Below are 24000 nucleotides of genomic sequence, written 5' to 3'. Positions count from 1 at the left end.
TTAAAAAACTGCCATACATTGACTTGGCTGTTACAGTTTTTCTCCATTGGTTTAGCTCATTTCTTGAAACTGAGATGACATTCTCATAACAACATGGAGTAAATCTCCAAACTATCTTGCAGTTTCTCACAACAGAATGGCATTTATCATTGCTTTCATCACATTTCGAAATGCTTTGTACATGCGTCAAGCCTTTAGTACATCCTTACAAATAGCTATGTACAAGTATCCTACAGTTAACACAATCAGCCAACATTTAGTACATTTTTCAAATGAATGTATCTTGATCTATCCCAATTGGTTGGTTTTCAGTGGCAATGGTTACTGTCCGCAAAACATGTCAGCACATTTTCACCGTATAAGTCATCATACGCAGAATAGTCTGCTCAATTATCAAAATAGTGTTAGGAAACTGGAATACAATACAGTGCATATTTTGGAAGATGTTATACTAAATTTAGGATATTCAAGTTAGGTGAAATACATTTTTGACTAACGAAGGAGGCATGTCCCACAATGTTGGTGACCAATCCATCCGTTTGTTGAGTTGCCTGACAGGTGTTGTAACCATGTGCACGGCCATCTCAGAAAATGGTGTGGCCACCCACAATGCAAGTTTGGGCCCATACAACACAGATAAACTCCTCAGTTTCCTGGATCTACTGTATCTTGATCTGGTCCCAGAAAATGAGAGGGGTCTCGAAGGGCCCCACCTACCCCAGTTTGTATATATATGGGACATCGTTAATTTCCACCGGGGTCCACACATCCGGGGATGGTTCAACATGCATTCAAGAATGCACAATGTGTTCTTGCCACCATACTCTCCATTCCTCAATCCTATAGAGGAATTTTCCTCTGCTTGGAGATGGAGAGTGCATGAACACCATGCGGAAAACCGAGGGTTCTCATGACTGCAATGGACGCTGCCTGTGAGGACATAACAGGGGATCGGTGTAGAGGATGGCTCAGGCATGCACGACGCTTCTTCCCGCTCTGTATCTCAAGAGACAACATCGGATGCGATGTGGATGAGATTCTGTGGCCAAACCGAGCACAGAGAATGGATGGCCAGGAAGATGAGGATGGTGAGCAGGAGAGAGGGGAGTGACCGTGACTAAACAAAATGTCTTAATTTGTGACTCTTTGTATTTATAGCGTTGATTTGTTGATTTTTTTTCTTTTTTGTGGGTTTTTGTATTTTTTGTAAACAGTATATTTTTCTTTTTTACGGTTCCCTACCTCCTATAATGTGTACAATTTACTTTAGTTGACAATAAAAATGAAAATTCCTCGTCAGAATGAGTGCAGTGTGAGTGTGGTGTGAAAATGTTATGCCTATAGTTAGAAATATGCCATGACAAAGCGTCTATGCATTTTGACTTGCAGTATTTACACAATACCAAAGGGACAATGTATTTTGAAGGCACTCTGAAAAGGGAATGTCGTTTTGACTGAAGGGTAAACTGTATTGGGAGCTGTACAAACATTGCCAGGTGATCCATGTAGTTGTGCAGTACCATCCATTTTGACAGAAGTACTGAATGAATGAAAATGTGCCAAAGCAATTGAGAAGGATCCATGCCATTTTTATGGTACTGACTATTTACATGGGATAGAGATTTAATTTTGTAGCATAGATTTGGGAGATATTGTAAATTACATTTTCCTGTTGCCTGTTTGGCCAAATTGATTTATAGTTATGAGAATGTCATCTCTGTTTCAAGAAATGAGCCAAGCCAATGGAGAAAAACTTTAATATGGCAAACTCAGGCTGAGGGCAGGACAAGAATGGTTAAATTCAAAGTACATTACAAATCAAAATGTAAAGTTTTTAATATTTGCTGTTCAGTAAACCTCACCTGCATCTAATATGTTGCAAGCAAGCCCAGGGTTTGATGCAGATGATGAAAAGCTAACAAGAAACAAAGTATTGAGAATGATAATTTTCTGTACCAGTGTGACAAGGAGACACCTAATTGAGAATCAACTGAAACAAAGTCATGATCAGATACCATGACAATTTACTGAGTAGGGGGAAAAAATACATCCAAGCAGCCCCCCCATAAAAAAAACTATCCCAACAGGAGAAAGTGTCTAGTTGGTTCCATGCAGTTGATGAAAACTTAACAAGCAAACAAAGTATTGAGAACGACAAGTATTGGTTTTCAAAATATTTGCTGCTTTTGTGTTTTTCAATCTTTAGTCAGATGTTACCAGTAGGGATTTCCTGAGTTCATATTTTTGTGTACCAGTGTGAGTGTGAGACACTTCATTGAGAATCAGCTGAAACAAAGTGATGACCAGACACCTTGACAATTTATTGAGCAGGGGGAAAAATACATCTAAACAGGCCCACCCGTTACCCACCCACCCTAAAAAAAAATCCCAAAACGAGACCTTATAAGTGTGTCTAGTTGAGCAGTAGTTTATAACAAGTAAAACATTGTAATCCTTTTTATGGAAAAAGGTGGACACTATTCTTTCAGTTGGCATATTAAATTAGCTGTGTTAAAAGCAACTCTATTTTCTCTGCCAAATGAAATGTTCAATTTATTAATTTTGTACAATTTACAATTTACAAAATATTTTTATGTTACAGACTAGTGTCATAATTGTTACATGACACTAGCTTAAAATTAGCTTCCAGCGCAACCAACAGAACTTTCCTCCACAAAGCATATGGGTGTCCCAATTACAAGAGGAAAAACAAGGACGAGCACTACTTTTGCATCCTTAAATCTATTAATACAGAATGTAAATTCATCACAAAAAAGTGGCTGCATAGTATGGGTATCGGACACTCAGTTAAAACTTACAGAGAGTAAATGACGCAAGCAGGTGTATCCTTCAAACTATAAAATTAAAATAAAATCAGATTTTCTTTTTTTCCACGATTCAGATCAGCTGAAAATGATGTTATCAGGCCTGATTCTCAATCACATGATCAGGGTTTAGACATCCCTGGTCACTATGATATACTAAAGTATAATTACAGCCAATATGTAAAAACTCAATTGCATTGTTGACTTTTTCTTACCCCTAAGACCTCATCAATTCAGCCCAGCATTAAGTCAAATACTGAACTGTCACCTTAAAGTGGTGAAGGGGTTTGCGTGTTCTAGTGATCCTAGGAGCTAAGTTGTGGGGGGCTTTATGCCCCTGGTAGGGTTAGCCAAGACAAACAGGTCCTAGGTGAGGTTCCAGACTAAACACTGCTCACAGACCCCTTATGAAAAGTACAATAAGTGGATGTGGTTTACCCTTGCCCGGACGCGGGTCACCGGGGCCCTGCTCTGGAGCCAGGCATGGAGGAGGGGGCTCATTGGCGAGCGCCTTGTGCCCGGGCCTGCACCCATGGGACCCGGCTGGGCTTAGCCCTAAAGGATGACACGGGACCCCCTTCCCATGGGCTCACCACTTGTGAAAGGGGCCAGTCGGGTGTGAAGCGAGCTGGGCAGTGGCCAAAGGTGCGGACCTTGGTCCACCGATCGGCTACAGAAGCTAGCTCTTGGAACATGGAATGTCACCTCTCTGGCAGAGAAGGAGCCTGAGCTGATGTGCAAGGCCGAGAAGTTCTGACTAGATATAGTCAGACTCACCTCCACACACAGCTTGGGCACTCGTACCAGTCCTTTCGAGAGGGCTTGGACTCTCTTTCACTCTGGAGTTGCCCACGGTGAGAGGCACAGAGCAGGTGTGGGCATTCTTATTATCCCCAGCTCAGCACCTGTACATCAGGGTTTACAGTACTGTTGGAATTTTATTTCTAATTCAACATAAACTCAAGTTAGTAATCTGACTCCAATTTGTGACCTTACCCAACTGCCACTCATCCAACAATTTGCGCGCTCGTTCTGCAATAGAAAGGTATCAGGAAGCCGGCATTTTCACACACGAGTGGATTTATTCCTCACACGCAGATCTAATACAAGCACCTGGGTCTCGGGTCCCTCTCAATACAGCCCTGTACGCTGCTGTTGCCACCAGCAGACGTACTCTCATCCGAGTTGCCCAGCAATGAGTTATACTACACAATATGCAAAGGGCACATCAACAAAGGCATCCTGGCATTATTTTATTGGCTATGTGTATACTGTTGTTAACTTTAGCTTGCTCTCATTGGTCTTTCTTCCCCTGCAGAATCGCTTGCTTACTCCTCCTGGTTGTAGTTTTCCTCAAAGTTGTTTTTACCAGGTGCCAAGGTCATCTCGTCCCCGCGACTAGCACCGCTTGCTCTGAAACATTCCATTCTTACACTCCCTTGCACCCCATATTGTTTCGTTCACTTTACAGTCTCACACTCTCATACACAGAATGTAGCAACATCTAATGAACTACTTTAAGCTCAAACTCTTATATTCCTTACCCAGGTGTACCAGGTGAATGAGAGGGTAGCCTCCTTCCGCCTTCGGGGTGGTGGACAGGCCCTGACTGTTGTTTGTGCCTATGCACCAAACAGCAGTTCAAAGAACCCAACCTTTTTGAAGTCCTTGGAGGGTGTGCTGGAGAGCGCTCCCTCCGGGGACTCCCTCGTTCTGGTGGCGGACTTCAATGCTCACGTGGGCAATGACAGTGAGACCTTGGGGGTGACATGGCTTTGTGGTAGAGTGGTCGTCTCCCAGCTGAGAGGCTATGGGTTTGATCCCCCAACCTTCCAAGACCATATCAAAGTGTCCTTGAGCATGACACTGAACCCCCAGTTGCTCCTGATGCTGCGTCAGCAGTAGGTAAATGAATAGTTAGTATACAGCGCTTTGAGTACCCAATTTAGAAAAGTGCTATATAAGTGAAAGTCCATTTACCATTTACCTGGAAGTACGTGATTGGGAGGAACAGCCCCAGCCAATCTAAACCCGAGTGGTGCTTTGTTATTGGACTTCATAATGAACATCATGTTCAAACATAGGGGTGTCCATATGTGCACTTGGCACCAGGACACCCTACGCCGCAATTTGATGATCGACTTTGTGGTTGTATCATTGGATTTGCAGCCGCATGTTTTGGACACTCGGGTGAAGAGACCGCCCCTACGACAGAATTTATCTGACGTCCCGGGGAAGGTGGGGGACATTGAGTCTGAGTGGACCATGTTCCACTTGTCTCCATTGTCGAGGCGGCTGATCGGAATTGTGGCCGTAAAGTGGTTGGTGCCTGTCGTGGCGGCAATCCCCGAACCAGCTGCTCGACGCCAGCAGTAAGGGATGCTGTCAAGTTGAAGGAGGAGTCCTATTGGGCCTTTTCGGCCTGTGAGACTCCAGAGGCAGCTGACTGGTACCGGCTGGCCAAGCGGAGTGCGGCTTCGGCATTCGCCAAGGCAAAAACTCGGGTGTGGGAGCCCATGGAAAAGCGACTTCCGGACGGCTTCAAAGAAATTCTGGTCCACCATCCGGCGTCACAGAAGGGGGAAGCAGTGCACCATTGACACTGTGTACAGTGGAGATGGGACACTGCTGACCTCAACTTGGGACATCGTGAACAGGTGGGAAGAATACTTCGAAGACCTCCTCAATTCCACCGACACGTCTTACCTCTGAGGAAGCAGAGTCTTAGGGTGCCGAGGTAGGCTCTCCCATCTCTGGGGCTGGAGTCACAGAGGTAGTCAAAAAAATCCTTTGTGAAAAGGCCCTGGGAGTGGATAAGATGTGGATGTCCTGGCTGACACGGCACTGCAAAAACGTGTGGACATCGAGGACAGCTCCCCTGGATTTGCAGACTGGAGTGGTGGTCCAACTTTTTAAGAAGGGGGACCGGAGGGTGTTTTCCGACTACAGAGGGATAGACTCCTCAGCCTACCCAGTAGATTCTATTCAGGGTCTCTGGAGAGGAGGGTCCATCAGGAGGTCAAACCTCAGATTCAGGAGGAGCAGCATGGTTTTCGTCCAGGCTGTGGAGCAGCTCTACACCCTCGGCAGGATTCTCGAGGGTGCCGGGAGTTCGCCCAACCAGTCTACATATGCTTTGTGGATTTGGATAAGGCGTTTGACCATGTCCCTCGGGGATTTATTTGGGGGGTGCTTTGGGCGTATGGGGTACTGGACGCCGTGAAATGGGCTGTTCGGTCTCTGTACGACCATTGTCAAGAGTTTGGTCCGCATTTCCGGCAGTAAGGCAAATTTGTTTCTGGTGAGGGATGGACTCTGCCAAGGCTGCTCTGTAACCAATTCTGTTCATTACTGTTAGGGACAGAATTTCAGCCGAAGCATTGAGCGAGGCAGGTTAGGTTTCCTCAGCATTGCAACTCTGCTTTTTACGGATGATGTGGTGCTGTTGGCTTCTTCAGGCCGTTCCCTCCAACTCTCACTGGAGCGGTTCGCAGCCGAATGTGAAGCGGCTGGGATGAAGATCAGCACCTCCAAATCTGAGATCATGGTCCTCAGTCGGAAAAGGGTGGAATGCCTTCTCCGGGATGGGGATGAGCTCCTGCTCCAAGTGGAGGAGTTTCAGGGTCTTGTTGACGAGCGAAGGTGATATGGAAGAGAAGATCGACAGGCGGATCGATGCGGCATCTACTGTTATATAGACTCAGCACCGGTCTGTCGTGGTAAAGAAACAGCTCAGTTGCAAGGCAAAGCTCTCTATTTCCTGGTCGATTTACGTTCCTGCCCTCACCTATGGTCATGAGTTGTGGGTCGTGACCGAAAGAACAAGATCTCGGATACAAGCGGCAGAAATTAGTTTCCTCCGCTGGGTGTCTGTGCTTTCCCTGAGACATTGGGTGAGAAGCTTGGTCATCTGGGAGGGGCTCAGCGTCGAGCAGCTGCTCCTCCGCGTTGAGAGGATCCAGTGGAGGTGGTTCAGGCATCTAGTTAGGATACACCCCGGACACCTACATGGTTAGATGTTTCGGGCATGTCCCACAGGAAGGAGGCCCCGGGGAGAACCCAGGACACGCTGGAGGGACTATGCCTCTCGGCTGGCCTGGGAGCGCCTGGGGATCCTTCCGGAGGTGCTAGACGAAGTGGCCGGGGAGAGGGAAGTCTGGGCTTCCTTGCTCAAGCTGCTGCCCCCCCGACCCTATCCCGGAACACAGCGGTAGAAGATGGATGGATGGATTATGGTCATATAATTTATTGGCCACATCATTATTGATGACAGCTCTTTTTTACATTATCAGTCATTGGAGTTTATCATAATATATGTTGTTTTTTTTTTAAACACCACATCATACGGAAAAGTCAATGTTTTAGTCCCTGAGCCACATAATTATCACTTTGCCACATGTCAAGGTGTTCCATCATGCTGGAGAAAGAATTGTCATCACCTAACTGTTTTGGGTGGTTGAGAGAAGTTACTTGACGAAGGTGTTTTGGTAACATTGTTTTTTTCTTCCATGGATGTTTTTAGTCAAAACTTCTGAGTGAGCCCAATCCCTTGGGTGAGAAGCAGCCACGACAAACAAAAATTCTCAGAATGCTTTATTGGTGGCATGATAGTATGGATAAGCCAATCGGAAAAAGGGGATTTAAAATAGAAAATTACTAAACGGTTATCTGCAATTCACTCTATCTTTAGCAGAATAGGCAGTATGTCCCTGATGTTTTTCCTGAAGGGAATGAGCTTTTGTGCTGCCCTTTTCGATACCATAACATCAGGGTTTTGCCATCAAAAGTCTTTGTCTCACTGTGTGTGCGCGATGTGCTGACATCTGGCTGCTACCATTTCTGAGCCAGTGCTGCACTTGTGGTGCCCTGATCCTGGAGGTGAATCAACTTAGGGTGGCAGTTCATGCAATTGCTGACCTTTTTGTGAGTACCAGGCTTCAGCAAAACCTCTTTCCTTGAAGTTAAGATGATTTGATAAAATGTCAGACTGACTTTGCGATTAATTTGTTCTCTCTTCATTAAATAATGAAGACATGCAAAATAGCCATCATAAAAAGTAGGGCCGTAGATTTTATAAGAGCAGAAGAAAATAATGTCTCATGACTAAAAACCTTTGGCTGTGGCTGTGTATGTCATGTCAACACTAACCTTAAAGATGCCCCCTTTTTGCCAGGCAATTTTCTCGATTGTGTCGCCAAGTATCTGCGTGTGATCTATCCCCAGAGAAGAGATGCCACATACCCATGGTCTCCTGTGGAAGTGTACAATCAAGTGAAAACGTAAATATTACAAAACACTAACTGCAACCAGTGATAATGCCATGATGTGCACATGTACGTATGGAACTATGGGGGGGATTTGGAAAATTTCAGTTTGTATTTTTTTCCCATTTTATATTTAATTTTATTCAAACATACAGTGAACCCACGGGTTACGGTGTCCCTGGCTTACTTTTTTTTTTTTCCCACATTACGATGTGGAATACTGAGTTTTTTTAGTTTTTCCGTTCTCTCTTTAAGGCATTTATCCCACTTCACGATTATCATCAACAACTGTCATGACCTGAGGGGTTGGTTGTGTTTGTTGTTTTGACTCCCTCTTGAGGCGTTTTTAGGTAATTGCTCTTATTTTCTGTTGGCGTCAAACTGCCTCAGCTGCAACGCGTCACTACAATGCTGTTCTGCTATTGGTTGGCGTCTCGCCTCCCTAAAATAGTGGTACAATGGACCCCTGTGTTCCAACTTCCCTGATTTACGAAAATTTCATGTTGCGATGTGGAATACAGAGTTTTTTCATCTCCTCTTCATGACACTTTCCCGGTTATGAGAACAACTGTCATGACCCCAGGAGCTGGGCTGTATGTGTTGTTTTGTGTTGTTTTGTCTCCATCTGATGGCGTTTTTAGGTAGTTGCACTCATTTACGATTGCCGTCTAACTGCTTCCCTGCAACGCATGACTACAATGCTGGTCAGCTATTGGTCAGCGTCTCCTCACGGAGATGGTGGTCTGCTCTTGCTCGGCCTCACTTGTGTCATAATGGCAGAACGGTAAAGCTTTGTTCGATTGTGAGTGGTTACAAAACCGTATTTATAGTGCATTTTACTGCTTAATGGAAAGTTCAAAAGGTTATGCCGTGTTCAGATGGAGCGCGTCGTTTACGCTCCATGCAAGGAGTTTTCTCGCGAGGTCAAGATGAAGTTCACTTTTCACGCAACAATGTTACGTGAGGGGAGGAGAGTGAGCTTGCTGTCCACTTTACAGTGGAAAGGAGAGCATTGCTGAGAACTTTCACTTTTCCAGGATGTGGCAGAGCCAATATTTTATAAATACAGTCAGCCCCCGGCTTACGAGCACCCTGATTTGCGAACAATTCGCCTTACGAGCGTGGATCAGGGAGATTTTTGTCCTCCGCTTACGAGCAAACCTCTCGTCTTGCGAGCATTCCGACAAACCAGCCATTGAGTATGTTGAAATGTTCTCGCCTAACTGCGTCAATATATTCAGCAGTTGCGTCATCTACAATCATTAATAGATACTTATGGCGGTAACGTGAACGCTATTGGTCTTACAATCTCACACTGACTGTCTCACTCACGGTGTCTAAATATATTACCATTTAAGTGTAGTGTTTGTACAGCTAAAGGGAAAAACAGCTGACATGAAATTAAATGTGCCGATTGCAGGACAAAGAATTGTCATTGGTTTAAATGTGTGTTTTTTTTTTAATTAATTGTCAATACATTCCAACCGTTTAAAAAAAAGTGCGAATAATTATCAGTCAGTCAAGGAGACGCCAATATGCTATTGGTCGATTAAGGTCACCCGGTCTCACTCACGGAGATGCTATTGGCCGGCGTCACACGTCAATCACAGAAATGCCGATATGCTATTGGCCGAATGCCTTTATCTAGCTTGATGGGACAGGATGGAAGGAAGTAGACAAAATGAGTGAAAAACGGAATGTTTTGAAGACTTTGCAAACTTTATCTGTTAGACACAGCTTCTAAAATTACTAGCAGCGGTAAAGGAAGAAATAAGAGGATGATGTTTTAGTATCTCCGTGATTTGCACCATGACTGAAAGAGTTACTGTAACACTGTAAGACCAATAGCCTATATGCGTTGCCGTATTAACTCAAGAGGTTAATCTCTGCACCCTGTTACGGCTGGTATTACAGTGCCATATAATGGTTGTTTGACAAAACTGCATGTCATATTAGTCGGCGACCTCCCGACATGCTTTGGGACAGCGCCATTCTTGCAATTCTGTGAGTTGTAACCAACGGTGAACTGACGCTCGAACAAGCCATAAGTATGGTGCCTAGTAAATACAATACACACAACCTCCCCTCCGCCTCCACCCAGCTCAATTCACGTCGGGAAAAACAGCTGACATGAAATTAAGTGTGCCGATTGCAGGACAAAAAATCGTCACAGGTTTAAATGTGTTTTAATCAATAAGATGTCAATACATTCCAACCGTTTAAAAAAAAAGTGCGAATAATTATCAGTCAGTCAAGGAGACGCCAATATGCTATTGGTCGATTAAGGTCACCCGGTCTCACTCACGGAGATGCTATTGGCCGGCGTCACACGTCAATCACAGAAGTGCCGATATGCTATTGGCCGAACGCCTTTATCTAGCTTGATGGCACCGCTGGTTGGGATGGAAGGAAGTAGAGAAAACCCTGACTGAAAAAGTTACTTTGACACTGTAAGACCAATAGCATATATGATTTACCGTATTGACTTCGAGCAGTCATCTCTGCTCATCTCAGCACAAGTCACGTCTTTCCAAAGGTAAAAGTCATTTTTCCTTTGTATTTGTTATTTAATGCAACTGTACAGTAGATTATGTCACTTAATATTAATATATGTATACAGCGTGATGATTTTACCTAAGGCTTCTGCGCGCGTTGCACGCATTCACGAATTAACATGGGTCTGGATTGCCCGCTATACGAGCAATTCGAGATACGAGCGTAGCCGCTGAACGGATTAAGTTCGTAACCCGGGGGCCCACTGTATATATATATATATATATATATATATATATATATATATATATATATATATATTGCTTGTTGTGTTCACCCGGAACGAGCAAACAAGAGTGCATCACATCGACATGGGCGGGAGGAGGTGGGCTTATATTATTAAAGTACAAAAACTAACAAGGTATTTCTGTCAAATGAGACAATACAGTAATAATAATAATAATAATATTAAAAGTAATTCTCCAGCCCAAGTCCGTGTTGACGCACTCTCGTTTGGCCTTTCCGGGTGAACACAGGGCAAACGAGAGTGCGTCAACGCATAGCGTACAAGCAATCTCATTGGATACCAAGCTGTCAATCAATGTGCTTTTACAAGCTCTGCTTGGCTGGTTTTGTGGCACAAACGTAAAGTGTGAGCAGAACTGAGCGAGCACAGAGGACGACTCGAGTGAGCGAGAGCTCGATGTTGAGCAAACGCGATGTTGAGCGAGGAAGGGAGGAATAATGCGAGCAAGAGCGAGATGTTGAGCAAGAGAGGGCTATCCCAAGCGAGCAAAAAGGAATTTTGAACGAGCAATTTCTTTTTCTGTGTTCAAAATCCATCGGCGCGCGCTCAAACTCTTATCATTACGCGCTCAATAGTTTTTTCTTGCGCTCAAAATCTGTTTTCGCTCGCTCAGTTTGATTTTCTCCGCTCAATTCTTTTTTTCGCACGCTCGTAATTGTGGCACAAATATAACGCCATAGGACATCGAATTAAAGTGAAGCCTCTTATACCATAACAATACACTTGGAATTTCAATCTACTACAAAATAAATCTCGGTAAGAGTCAGACTTCCAAAGCTGTGCATTTCTCTGTTGCTCTCTATTTAAGCACACAGACTGGGTGCGCATGCTCTCGGCACGCCTACGAGTCACATGATCGGCTCCCAGAGACGAAGCTGTCAATCAATGTGCTTACTAGCTCGTTTGCAACATGTGTGCTAAGCTGAGCACACTCGGACACAGGAGAGACGAAAGCAAGCTTTTGGATCCTCTTGCCTTTTGTAATAAATTGACAAGTGAAAAACCAAGAGTACAGCGTCAATATTTTATTTTGAGACAACAGTAAAGTCCCTGAGCCAATCAGAATTCAGAGCACAATGCGCTGTAAAAAATATCCACACTGTAAAAAATCCGTGAAGCAGCGAACCTGTGAAAAATGAACCACGATACAGCGAGGGATTACTGTATACGTAGCACTTACTATAATTTATTGGGACCAATTTTAAATATGTATGTACAATATTGATGTTTTCACCTGGGGTTCTAAACGCATAAGCTATTTAACATAGTTTTAGATTGCTCATCACATGACGAATTCGCCTTACGACCCCAACTGAGGAACGGATGAACGTCGTAACACGGGGGCCCACTGTATACTATTGGCCAGCGGGATGGGGTCACAAAGATGCTGGTCTGCTATTGATCATCGCACGGGTTCACAAAGACGGCTGCCTAAAGACTTAATCTCGTGTAAGAGTGCTTTCAATATCGTATTTATTATGCATTTTAGTGCTTAATTCAAACTTGCCAAAGATTACTAGTGATGTTAAAGAGAGAAGTAAAGAAGATGATTCATAGTGAAACAAAGGTGGAGATAACGAAGAAATATGAAGAAGGCTAAGCTAGCTTTGGTTATCCTCATTATGGTATATGGCAATAAATCGCTCAAAGGGTAAATACATCCTTTATATATTTTTGATTTATGATATTTATTTTGAATGCATGTATATTATAGTATATAAGTAGCACTTATACTATTTTGATACCAATTTTTAACATGTATATACAAATTTTATATTTTTACCTGGGGTTTTACACACATTAGCTAATTAACATAGATTTGAATTGCCTGCCATATGGCGAATTCGTGTTACGATCCCAACCGCGGAACGGATTTATCTTGTAAACAGGGGGCCCACTGTATTGATAAAAAAAAAGATACTGCCCAGAATTACCCCCAAGAATTTATATGCGTGTATGTGGGTACCAGAATTTTCTTAAATGTTAAAAGTATGTATACTTTACATACTACATACATACCAAGGACTGGAAAAGGGAAGGGATAACAGTACAATTTCTGTATAAGGTTTAATAAGTTAAGATTTAAGTAAATATGTGTATTGTATGTGTATTGCAGTAGGTGGATGTCTGAGGAGTGCCTGTGGCATGTGCATTTACAGTTAACTCGTCTGTATGACATGCCGGAAACATTCACAGCACATCTGTCTCTAATATATATGAAAAAATATATTATTTAAATACATAAATAAAAATGCAAAGCACTGAGGGCGTGAAAGATGAAGCATGAAGTAGCGAGGGAACACTGTATATGCAAAATGGCAACATATCCAAGAAACAGCAGTATTTATAGCTAGCATTTAAATGTTTTAGGTTACTTGATTTAAATAACTGCTTTGCTAGCCATACAAAAGGTGTTGTACCTTTTTTGAAAAACAGACCATTTGCAGATCTTTTTCCTTTTTGTCCTTAATACTATACATTGCCAAGGGATCAAATCAGGACTCAGTATCAGCTGATCTTCAAAATCAGATGACTCATACTTGGACTCGTTTGTAGAAAAAAATGTGATCGGGACACCCCTAGTTTGAAATAAACTTGGAATGAAGCACCGCAAACAAGGAGAAATGGAAGCGGACTTGGAACATTCTCAAATAGAATAATTATCAAATTCATCATTTTATTGTATCCAACACGGTTTAAAAGACAATGTATAAATATTGCAATGATAATATCGGAGGGCACCATCCAGCATGATTCCATTCACAAGGGGAAGAGAGACCTCTCAATGTCATCTATGGTATGATCCCCAGCCATAAGAGTCCTCTCTTTAACTTCAGTAACGACAAGTCAACTAAAGCATGTTAAAAGTGCCGAGCTTCACCCTCGCTACACTCTAGTACTGTACATCAGGTGTACTTGTGTGGGCTGGTAGCAGCCCAACCTTAGGCACTTCCAAACCCTCAATATCAGAACGGAAAGTTTCTAACCTTATAATGTTGGTGCAGTCATATGCGCCACCAATCCCAACTTCAATCACAGCCAAATCGACCTAAACAAAGAATCAAAATGTCACAAACATCCCTGTAGATCATTCTAACAGGAATCCTTTAAAATTCAGTTTATGCTCCATGTAACCATGTGTAACCATGTAAGATGATTATTGATTGAGGGACAATCTGTTTAAATGGGCCAGATTTGAACTTGGTTCAATTCAAACTCCAAATTGCTGTCTGACAATGTAATCTGAATGCCTACCTTTTCCTGAAGAAAGACATGGAAGGCCAAGATGGTGAGAAAGCGAAAGTATGCAGGCATTGTCCCATCATGAGATTCCTAAAAGTTAAAATGGCAAACAAACAAAAACAAAATTACTATGACATCAAATACATTTACAGGGGGGCCAGATACAGGGTGCCTCACGCACTAATCTGCCTCTTACTGCAAGCATAAATACAGTGGGTCCCCGGTTTACGAACCCACTGTTTTACGTATTTTTCATCTTCATCTCGACGTGGACCGCGGCATTTTTCTGTCCCCCTCTTACGCACAAACCTTTCGTCTTACGAACCATCCAACATTCCGGTCAGTGTGTCCGCACTATTTTTTTCGCTTTGCTGCATCAACAAAAACAACTTTTCACACATGTCACGGAAATGCTGACATGCTATTGGTCGATTAAGGTCACAGTCACGGTCTCAGTCACGGAGATGCCGATATGCTATTGGTCAATTAAGGTCACAGTCACAGTCTCAGTCACGGAGATGCCGATATGCTATTGGCCGGCGTCACATCAATCACAGAAATGCCGATATGCTATTGGCCGAACGCCCTCATTTAGCCTGATGGCACGAGCTGGTCGGTGTGTTGTGAAGACTTTGCAAACTTTATCTGTTAGACATGGCTTCTAAAATTGCAAGTGGCGATAAAGGAAGAATTAAGAGGATGATGACAATAGAAACGAAGCAGGAGATAATAAAAAAAATACGAAGGAGGCGCATGCATAGTTAACCTTGCTGGTGAGTATGGCCCGTAACCGCTCGACGATCGCTACAATTCTCAATAACAAGGAAGCAAGCAAGACTTCTAAGGGCAAGACTTTCCTTGCCAGGGGACGGACCTCGGTCAACAACAAAATGGAGAGGCTTCTTCTATTATGGATTGAAGAGAAGGAAATCGCCGGTGATATGTTCTCGTTTAAGAAAAGTTCTCGTTTAAGAAACAAAATATATAAATTCTGCGGGTTCGACTCTGCTCCCCTCTGCCTCCACCCAACACCAGCTCAAGTCACGTCGCCCCAAAGGTAAATGTCATTTTTCCTTTGTATATTTGTTATTTAATTTAACTGTACAGTAGATTATATTACTCATTTTTAACGTGTATAAAGTCGTGATGTTTTTCCCTAAGGTTTTTGCACGCGTTGCACACATTCACTAATTAACATAGGTTTGGATTGCCCGTCATACAGACAATTCGAGTTACGAGCCTAGCCGCTGAACGGATTAAGTTCGTAACATGGGGGCCCATTGTAATATTTTGCACTACATGGTATTTTGCACTATATTATTAGTGCCATTGTTACAGTTTGTTATTTTATTGCTATTTTTTTACTGCTATTTGATTTATTTGCTCGATTATGGAATGTAGTCTGCTGCTCGGGAAGTGAACAGAATAAGAATTTTCATTGTTTGGTATAATAATACTATACATATGACTATAAAACTCTTGAATCTTGAGATGACATGGCCTATATTCAGTACACAAATGTGGAAAAGTAGCTATAATTCCTCAATGTTAAATATTTAAATAAAACATGATCAAGTTGGAAACTGAAGCTTTGACTTTAATACTCTGTATGCCAAAATAAAAAAAATACAGAAATAATAGTTTTGATATACAGTAATCCCTCGTTTATCGCGGGGGTTACGTTCCAAAAATAACACGCGCAAAGTGAAATCCGTGAAGTAGCCAGCTTTTTTATTATTTTACAATGCAATAATAAACTATAGAAGAGAACCAAAAATCAAAACCTGTTTTAAAGCCCCAAATTTGTTTAAAACAATATAATAATAATATAATATAATAATAATATAATAATAATATATAATATTAATTAATTAATTAATTAATAATATAATAATTTTAATATAGTAAAAGTTGGAAACATTGTCACTCACGTATTTCAGAGTCTCAGCTATGCCTCTTCGTCATGAACCCGCACATTGTTATGAGTTGTAGTGGAGCTCTTTCTTTTTCTGAGCAAGATTTTTATAAACGGATATGCCCGGACATCGAATTAAAGTGAAGCCTCTTATATCATAACAATACACTTGAAATTTCAATCTATTGCAAAAGAAATCTAGGGAAAAGTCAGATTTCCAAAGCTGCGCATTTCTCCATTGCTGTGTGTCAACACAGTGTGTGCGCATGCTCTCGGCACGCCTACGAGTCACGTGATCGGCTCCCAGAGCCCAAACTGTCAATGTGCTTACTAGCACGCTCGCACAAGGCAGTTAGATGAGACAAAAGCAAGCTTATGGATCCTCTTGCCTTTTGCAATAAATTGACAAGTGAAAAACCAATACAGTACAGCGTCAATATTTTATTTTGAGACAGTAAAGCCCCTGAGCCATTCAGGATTCAGAGCACAATGTACTGTAAAAAAAATATAAATCCACACTGTAAAAAATCTGTGAAGCAGCGAACGTGTGAAAGATGAACGGCGATACAGCGAGGGATTTCTGTAAACAAACTTCATTCTTAAAAGTCACTGTTTAAAAACACACAGCCATTAGTGAAAATCTATGCCCCAGACGTACCATGTGTAACGTATCATAACATTTGCTCGTGGTTTATGTAAAATGCCAGCAAGTGTCAGACAGCAATCAATGGCACTTTTCTGCAGCAAAGTAAGCTATATCAGGAAAGAATTTCACATTGGTTAATGCAAGTAACGTGATTCAACAGCACTGTCACATGCGGTCATGCTCATTATGATGTCAGATGTTAGTTTAGTTGTCTAATACAAAATGAGGCCCTTGACAGGAGATGAATTCAAAGTTCAAAGCTAGAACTTGAAGTACTCATGAGTTAAAAAAACAAAAGTTTGAGTACCAATTCATTATACAGAGTTAATGTATAAAAGTGAAATTTGTGAAGTAGGACCCATCCACCAACCTCCCCGCTCCCAGGAATTTTCATGCACGTGTATGTGCGTACCAGAACTAGAATTTTCAAACAGCGAAAGTGTTTTTTACACTTTAAATATGAGAGAAAGATTACTGCAGTACACGTATTTACTTAAATCTTTATTTATCAAACCTTATAAAGTAACTGTATATTATCACTTCAGTTTCCATTCCTTGGCTGGGAAAACAGAGGGGAAACAGAAAAATGTCTTGTTATTGTTTTGTCTCAAGCAGGAGGAAGGCCGCTCAAGCCTGCCTGCTGGAGCGCTCCTGCACCTGTGATTTTCAGAGTATCTTACAAACAAAATATTCTGCAGAATGTCTTACTATGCATAATATTTTATCATACATGTATTAGTTTTTCACCCACATGCTCACACATAGAAAGACAAGTACACTAGGTTCTGGCCATAGTCTTTTCTCTGAGTCTTTCCCCTGATGCACTGTTGCCCCCTTTAGGCCCGGAAGCTTCATGTAGTTAGGGACCTCTGTATCAAATAAAAGAGGGAGGGGGTTCGGAGAGGCTGGCAGAGAGCAGTAGAATTGACCTTGGCCAGTTCCTCTTCGCTCCCCTCATGCATGAGCTGGAAAAGATTGCCTTTTCTCCTTATTTGTGTAAAGTTTCTTACAAATGTCTAACAAATGACAATAATTTACCACGGATATTATATCTGAACTGCATTTGGCCACAAAAACAAAATGAAAATGCTTTAATTGTTCAATACTTTCTTTTATAATTAAAGTCATTGAAGAGGGACATACCAATATTTTTTACATAATGTGCAATATTTACAGGTCACTTGAACTATGAGCTGCACGTAGTAGGGGGCTGGGGGAGGAACTTTTCATCTTCAAGGTTAACAGAGATATAGATATATATATATATATATATATATATATATATATATATATATATGTAAGACGCACCTCAGAAGTGTAAGGTTGAATGCTCTTGCAGCAGTGTTTTTTCTTTTACTCACATTTAAAAGCAACAGAGATTAAACACCCTTGTGTTTGTGACAATTTGCGTTAATGCATGCATGAATATATTTAAAAGTAGAAATAGACTAGTTAAAGAGGTCCTGGAACAGACTAAATAGATTTTGTGAGGATAAGCGGTTTAGATAATGGGTGGATTACAAACTTTTGCTGGTGTCTGGTCACATGACAATAACATTAGTCTTCTGTTTGAATTCATTCTGAAGCAGAACTTTATGGTGTATTTTGAACTTTAATAAGTTGCTATGTGCATTTCAGTAAATCATTTGTGAAATGTCATTTCCCGAGACGTACGATAGCTATGATGTACAATATTTATTAATCCCTTATTTTCAAACTGACTACAATTTAGTCCACTACAAATAGACTTTGGCTTTTTTCTTAGAGGAATATCTAAATGTATATTTTTGTCCACATGCTACACCATATCGCTGTCATTTACACAAAACTTTATTAGCTGACAAGCGGACCCTTTTGCCAGAAACTGTCACATACAGTATGTACAACTTGTAGGACTACCCACCTTAGATTCATCCAGCCGTCCATAAACCTGCCAGAAATATTTCGTAAAGAGGTCTTTGCCAATCGGCATGCCGTTGATTCGAATCCTCTCCCTTACTTGAACCAAATGTGGGGAACTACAACCCAAGCAACAGAAACCATTAAAACATAACCTTGTTAATCAAAACATTAAAAAAATAAAGGTTCTACTGATTAAGATACTGAAATACAATAAAGAAATCAATGCATTATTGTTGTTTGTCCTGTACATGCCAATTTACAAATAATGTTATCCCAGGCATTTTACACACACACACACACACACACACGCACATGAAATTCATAAACACTTGTTTTATACAAGATATTTTAAGTCTGTTTTTGTTTTGATCGACAACAAAACGGATCACTTAAACACTATGGTTGTAACCACTTCACATTTCTGAGGTTGGGAATTCAAATCCAAGCTTCCATCACTTTTTTGTGGCGTTTGCATATCCTCCCTGTGCTTGGGTGGGTTTCCAAAGTTTTCCAAGTCTTCCGCCATGACAATCCAACCCCAACATCCACAAGACAAACAGCTTTGGTGTTCTTAAAGCAGACTATGATACAACTAAGTAACTCCCTCACTCCATCCATAGCCGCTTATCCTCACAAGGGCCCCAGGCTTGCTGGTGCCTGCGGACGTCGGGCAGTAGGTAGGTGAACTGGTTTCCAGGCATTTGCAGGGCACACAGACGAACAACTATCCGCCACCTCTCATCACATCTAAGGACAATTTAGTGTGTCCAATACACCTGCCATGCATGTTCTTGGGAGTGTGGGAGGACGCCAAAGTGCCTGGAATGAACCCAACCAGGCTCGAGGAGACCATGAAAACTCCATTCAGGAAGGCGCTAGGGGCCCTTAACTGTGAGGCGGACATGCTAACCACTGCATCACCAAGCTGCCAGTGATGGGTGTAGTATATTGTAAATAAGGTAAAAAGAAGTCAAATTTTATGTAAGTGTGTGCACATGACAAATAAAGAAGATATTTACTGTATTCTTATACTTGGGTCTTTTCTCACATTCCAAAAACCTGTTTCTTTATGGCGTTATATTTGTGCCACAATTACGCACGCGCGGAAAAAAAAATTGAGCGGTGAAAATGAAAACTGAGCGAGCGAAAACAGATTTTGAGAGCAAGAAAAGAACTATTGAGCGCGTAATGATAAGAGTTTGAGCGCGCGCCGATGGAGTTTGAACACAGAAAAAGGAATTGCTAGCTCAAAATTCCTTTTTGCTCGCTCGGGATAGCCCTCTCTCGCTCAACATCTCGCTCTCGCTCGCGATACTCCTCTCTCCCTCGCTCAACATCGCGTTTGCTCAACATTGAGCTCTCGCTCGCTCGAGTCGTCCTCTGCGCTCGCTCAGTTCTGCTCACGCGTTACGTTTGTGCCACAAAACCAGCCAATCAGAGCTTGTAAAAGCACTTTGATTGACACAGCTTAGTATCCAATGAGATTGCTTGTACGCTATCCATTGACGCACTCTCGTTTGCCCTGTGTTCACCCAAAAAGGGCAAACGAGAGTGCGTCAACACGGACTTGGGCTGGAGAATTACTTTTAATATTATTATTATTACTGTATTGTATCATTTGACAGAAATACCTTGTTAGTTTTTGTACTTTAATAATATAAGCCCACCCCTCCCGCCCACGTTGATGTGACGCACTCTCGTTTGCTCGTTCCGGGTGAACACAACAAGCAATCTCATTGGATATCAAGCTGTCAATCAATGTGCTTTTACAAGCTCTGATTGGCTGGTTTTGTGGCACAAACGTAACGCGTGAGCAGAACTGAGCGAGCGCAGAGGACGACTCGAGCGAGCGAGAGCTCGATGTTGAGCAAACGCGATGTTGAGCGAGGGAGGGAGGAGTATCGCGAACGAGAGCGAGATGTTGAGCGCGAGAATGCTATTGCGAGCGAGCAAAAAGGAATTTTGAGCGAGAAACTTCTTTTCAAGAACTTTTTTTCTGCGCTCAAAATCTGCTTTCGTTCGCTCAGTTTGATTTTCTCCGCTCAATTTTTTTTTCCGCGCGTGCGTAATTGTGGCACAAATATAACGCCATATTTCTTAAGCCCCTAACGTAGTGAGGGGTAAGCGTATGCGAGTGTCGGCCAAGGTAGCATATGATATCATTGATGTGTTCTCATCAGGGTTTGCACAAGGTCGCAGATGTTTGCCAAACATTTGGTTGTACAGTTCTTGTCACAAGAAAATTGTGAACGTTGCGAAAAGAAAAACAGGAAAACAGTTAACCATTTGGGGATTGTTAGCAAACTTTAATGAACCCCGGCGTGAACGCGCATTTGCTACGTTCGCTAACACCCGAAAACCTCTAGCCCTTCAGTGGGATAAAGACTTTAGGTTTACTGAAGATGTAGTTGTCCATCGGAGTGAATGTGTCATTTATTGTTTGTCTGTGTGTGCGATACAACTGGTTGGGAACCAGTCGAGTCAGCCACTCGCCTAGTCATTATGTACATATAAGAAAATTGCATCTCATTGACAGCCATTGATGGTCTGTGAATATTTAAACCGGTGAGCACCAAAATGTGAGTATGCAGGGCTCAATTGTATCACACACTCAACATTTACCTGTAAAATCCTGTTCGGAAGCCATAACCTCTCAATATGTGCTCAGTGAATGCACATGTTGACCCCTGAAAAACAAAAATAAAATTGAAAGTGTATAAATGTATCAATCCAAGACATAGGGTCAACATCAAGTATAAAAATTAAAAAATACAAAATACAAGAGCACTCTTTAAATTTGTGCTTCGGACAAGGGAAGGGCGAAATGTCATTCCCTCATTGAACAAGATGTGTGATGTTAGATGAGAGAGCATCGTATGACTGATGTTTACTGATGTTAGAAAATGTGTTCAAATTCGGTGGGCCAGATTAAAAAGCTTAACGAGCCCCTGGGCCATAGTTTGCCCAAGCCTGCTCTAATAGTATGATAACGATAGTAAAACACATATGCTGTACGGATTGAAGCAGAAATCACTTCAATGAATAAAATGGTTTTGAATTGAAAAATGATTCTGAATCGAAGCAGAGACCCAGAAATCTGAGTCCAATCAAATCATGAGTCAAAAGATTCCCACCACCAGTATATGAGGAAAAAAAAAGTATTTAAGCAACAGTCCTAAAAATGAAATCCAGCAAATCAATACAAATCTGACTAAAATAGCTTGAGAATACCACTGATCCACTTTGTTGGACAAGCGGCCGGAGCTCAGACCTTCAGCCAGAAGGAGACCAATTCTGCTGACACATGGATGCGATTGGAACATAAGGGTGTGCCTTGACCGGAAGCGCAAGTTCCCACCGGCGATAACCATCACCTCTCTGAGACCAGACATCATCATGTGGTCCCCTGCAGTCAATACCATGATCTTGGCAGAGCTAACCATTCCTTGGAAGGGAGGAGTAGACGCAGCGTTTGAAAGGAAGAAAGACAAGTACACCGAACTGGTAGCTGAGTGTAGAGAAGTGGGGTGGGCAACACCTACAGTATCTACCCAGTGGAGGATGGCTGCAGGGGGTTCATTGGAAGTTCCATTCAGCACCTTCTCAGGAAGATAGCCCTACTGAATGTGGAAGGGAAGATTTTCTTTTGGGTGGTGGTAAATTCTACCAACCTGGGCTAAAGACTGGAGAAGGCGAGGCTCGTGTTTGAGATAAGAGACTCAACTGACCTGAAACTCCATTGACGGAACACCAAAGCACCAGTGCTCATGAGGAGTAGCCAGTTGTCAGTCACGGAGATGCCAATATGCTATTGGTTGATTAAGGTCACCCGGTCTCACTCACGGAGATGCTATTGGCCGGCGTCACGTCAATCATAGAAATACCGATATGCTATTGGCCGAACGCCTTTATCTAGCTTGATGGCACAGCTGGTCGGGATGGAAGGAAGGAGAGAAAATGAGTGAAAAACGGAAGGGAGGAATGTTGTGAAGACTTTGCAAACTTTAGACATAGGTTCTAAAATTACTAGTAGCGGTAAAGGAAGAAGTAAGAGGATGATGTTTTAGCATCTCCGTGACTAGCACCGTGACCGAAAGAGTGACTGTGACATTGTAAGAGCAATAGCATATCTGCGTCGCCGTGTTGACTTTGCGCGTTGGTCTCTGCTCCCCTCCGCCTCCACCCAGCTCAAGTCACGTTGTTCCAAAGGTAAATGTCATTTTTCCTTTGTATATGTTATTTAATTTAACTGTAGAGTAGATTATGTCTCTCAATTTTAATATGTGTGTAAAGTCGTGATGCTTTTACCTAAGGTTTTTGCACGCGTTGCATGCATTCACGAATTAACATGGGTTTGGATTGCCCGTTATACGAGCAGTTCGAGTTACGAGCGTAGCCACTGAACGGATTAAGTTCGTAACCCGGGGGCCCACTGTATATCTATCTATCTATCTATCTATCTATCTATAGATAGATAGATAGATAGATAGATACTTTATTCATCCCCGTAGGGAAATTCACATTTCCAGCAGTATCCTCAAGTCGAGATATAAAATATGAGAAATAAAATACACAAGGTACACATAAGTCCAGTACAGAAGTATACTTAAGGTGCTTGTTAACAGTGTAAACAGAATAGTGTGAATCGTTGGAGTCTAGTGCAAGTATAATTAAGGTGCTTGTATAAAGTGAATAGTGCAGTGCAGAGTATGAGGTTTAGAGTTTAATGTGAGCTTTTACTGCCCCGGGTGGAGTTGAAGAGCCTCATGGCATGGGGGAGGAATGATCTCCTCAGCCTGTCCGTGGAGCAGGACAGTGACAGCAATCTGTCACTGAAGCAGCTCCTCTGTCTGTGGATGATGCTGTGTAGTGGATGTGTTGGATTGTCCATGATTGATAGCAGCTTGTTTAGCGCTCGTCGCTCAGCCACAGTTGTCAGACTGTCCAGCTCTGTGCCCACAACCGAGCCCGCCTTCCTCACCAGTTTATCCAGACGCGAGGCGTCCTTCTACTTGGTGCTGCCTCCCCAGCACACTACTGCGTAGAGGAGGGCGCTCGCCACAACAGTCTGGTAGAACATCTGCAGGAGCTTTTTGCAGATGTTGAAGGACGCCAGCCTTCTGAGGAAGTACAGTCGGCTCTGTCCTTTCCTGCACAGAGCTTCTGTGTTGGTAGTCCAATCCAGTTTATTGTCCAGCTGCACACCCAGGTATTTGTAGGTCTGGACAAACTCTACACATTCTCCTTTGATGGTTACTGGTTCCGGATGGGGTTTAGGCCTCCTGAAGTCCACCACCATCTCCCTGGTCTTGGTGGTGTTCAGGTGCAGATGGTTAGCGCCGCTCCATGAGACAAAGTCCTGGATCAGTTTCCTGTACTCCCCCTCCTGCCCACTCCTGATACAT

General features: G+C 42.5%; 1 protein-coding gene across 1 annotated transcript in view; it reads right to left on the bottom strand.

Moving 5' to 3' along the window:
* fpgs (folylpolyglutamate synthase) overlaps nt 1-24000 on the bottom strand; it is a 57389-nt gene that overhangs the window by 18766 nt on the left and 14623 nt on the right. Inside the window, exons 4-8 of the mRNA XM_088434343.1 lie at nt 21218-21282; nt 18597-18711; nt 14145-14222; nt 13877-13938; nt 7974-8076 (exon numbers count right to left, since the gene is read on the bottom strand). Of these exons, the coding sequence (XP_088290469.1) occupies nt 7974-8076; nt 13877-13938; nt 14145-14222; nt 18597-18711; nt 21218-21282 (423 nt within the window). The remainder of the gene's footprint in view (nt 1-7973; nt 8077-13876; nt 13939-14144; nt 14223-18596; nt 18712-21217; nt 21283-24000) is intronic.

The sequence above is a fragment of the Hippichthys cyanospilos genome, chromosome 15 (genome assembly GCF_059441005.1).
Source record: "Hippichthys cyanospilos isolate Australia breed blue-spotted pipefish chromosome 15, RoL_Hcya_1.0, whole genome shotgun sequence".
NCBI classification, from domain to species: Eukaryota; Metazoa; Chordata; class Actinopteri; order Syngnathiformes; family Syngnathidae; genus Hippichthys; species Hippichthys cyanospilos.
This window is presented reverse-complemented; position numbering and strand designations above follow the sequence as displayed.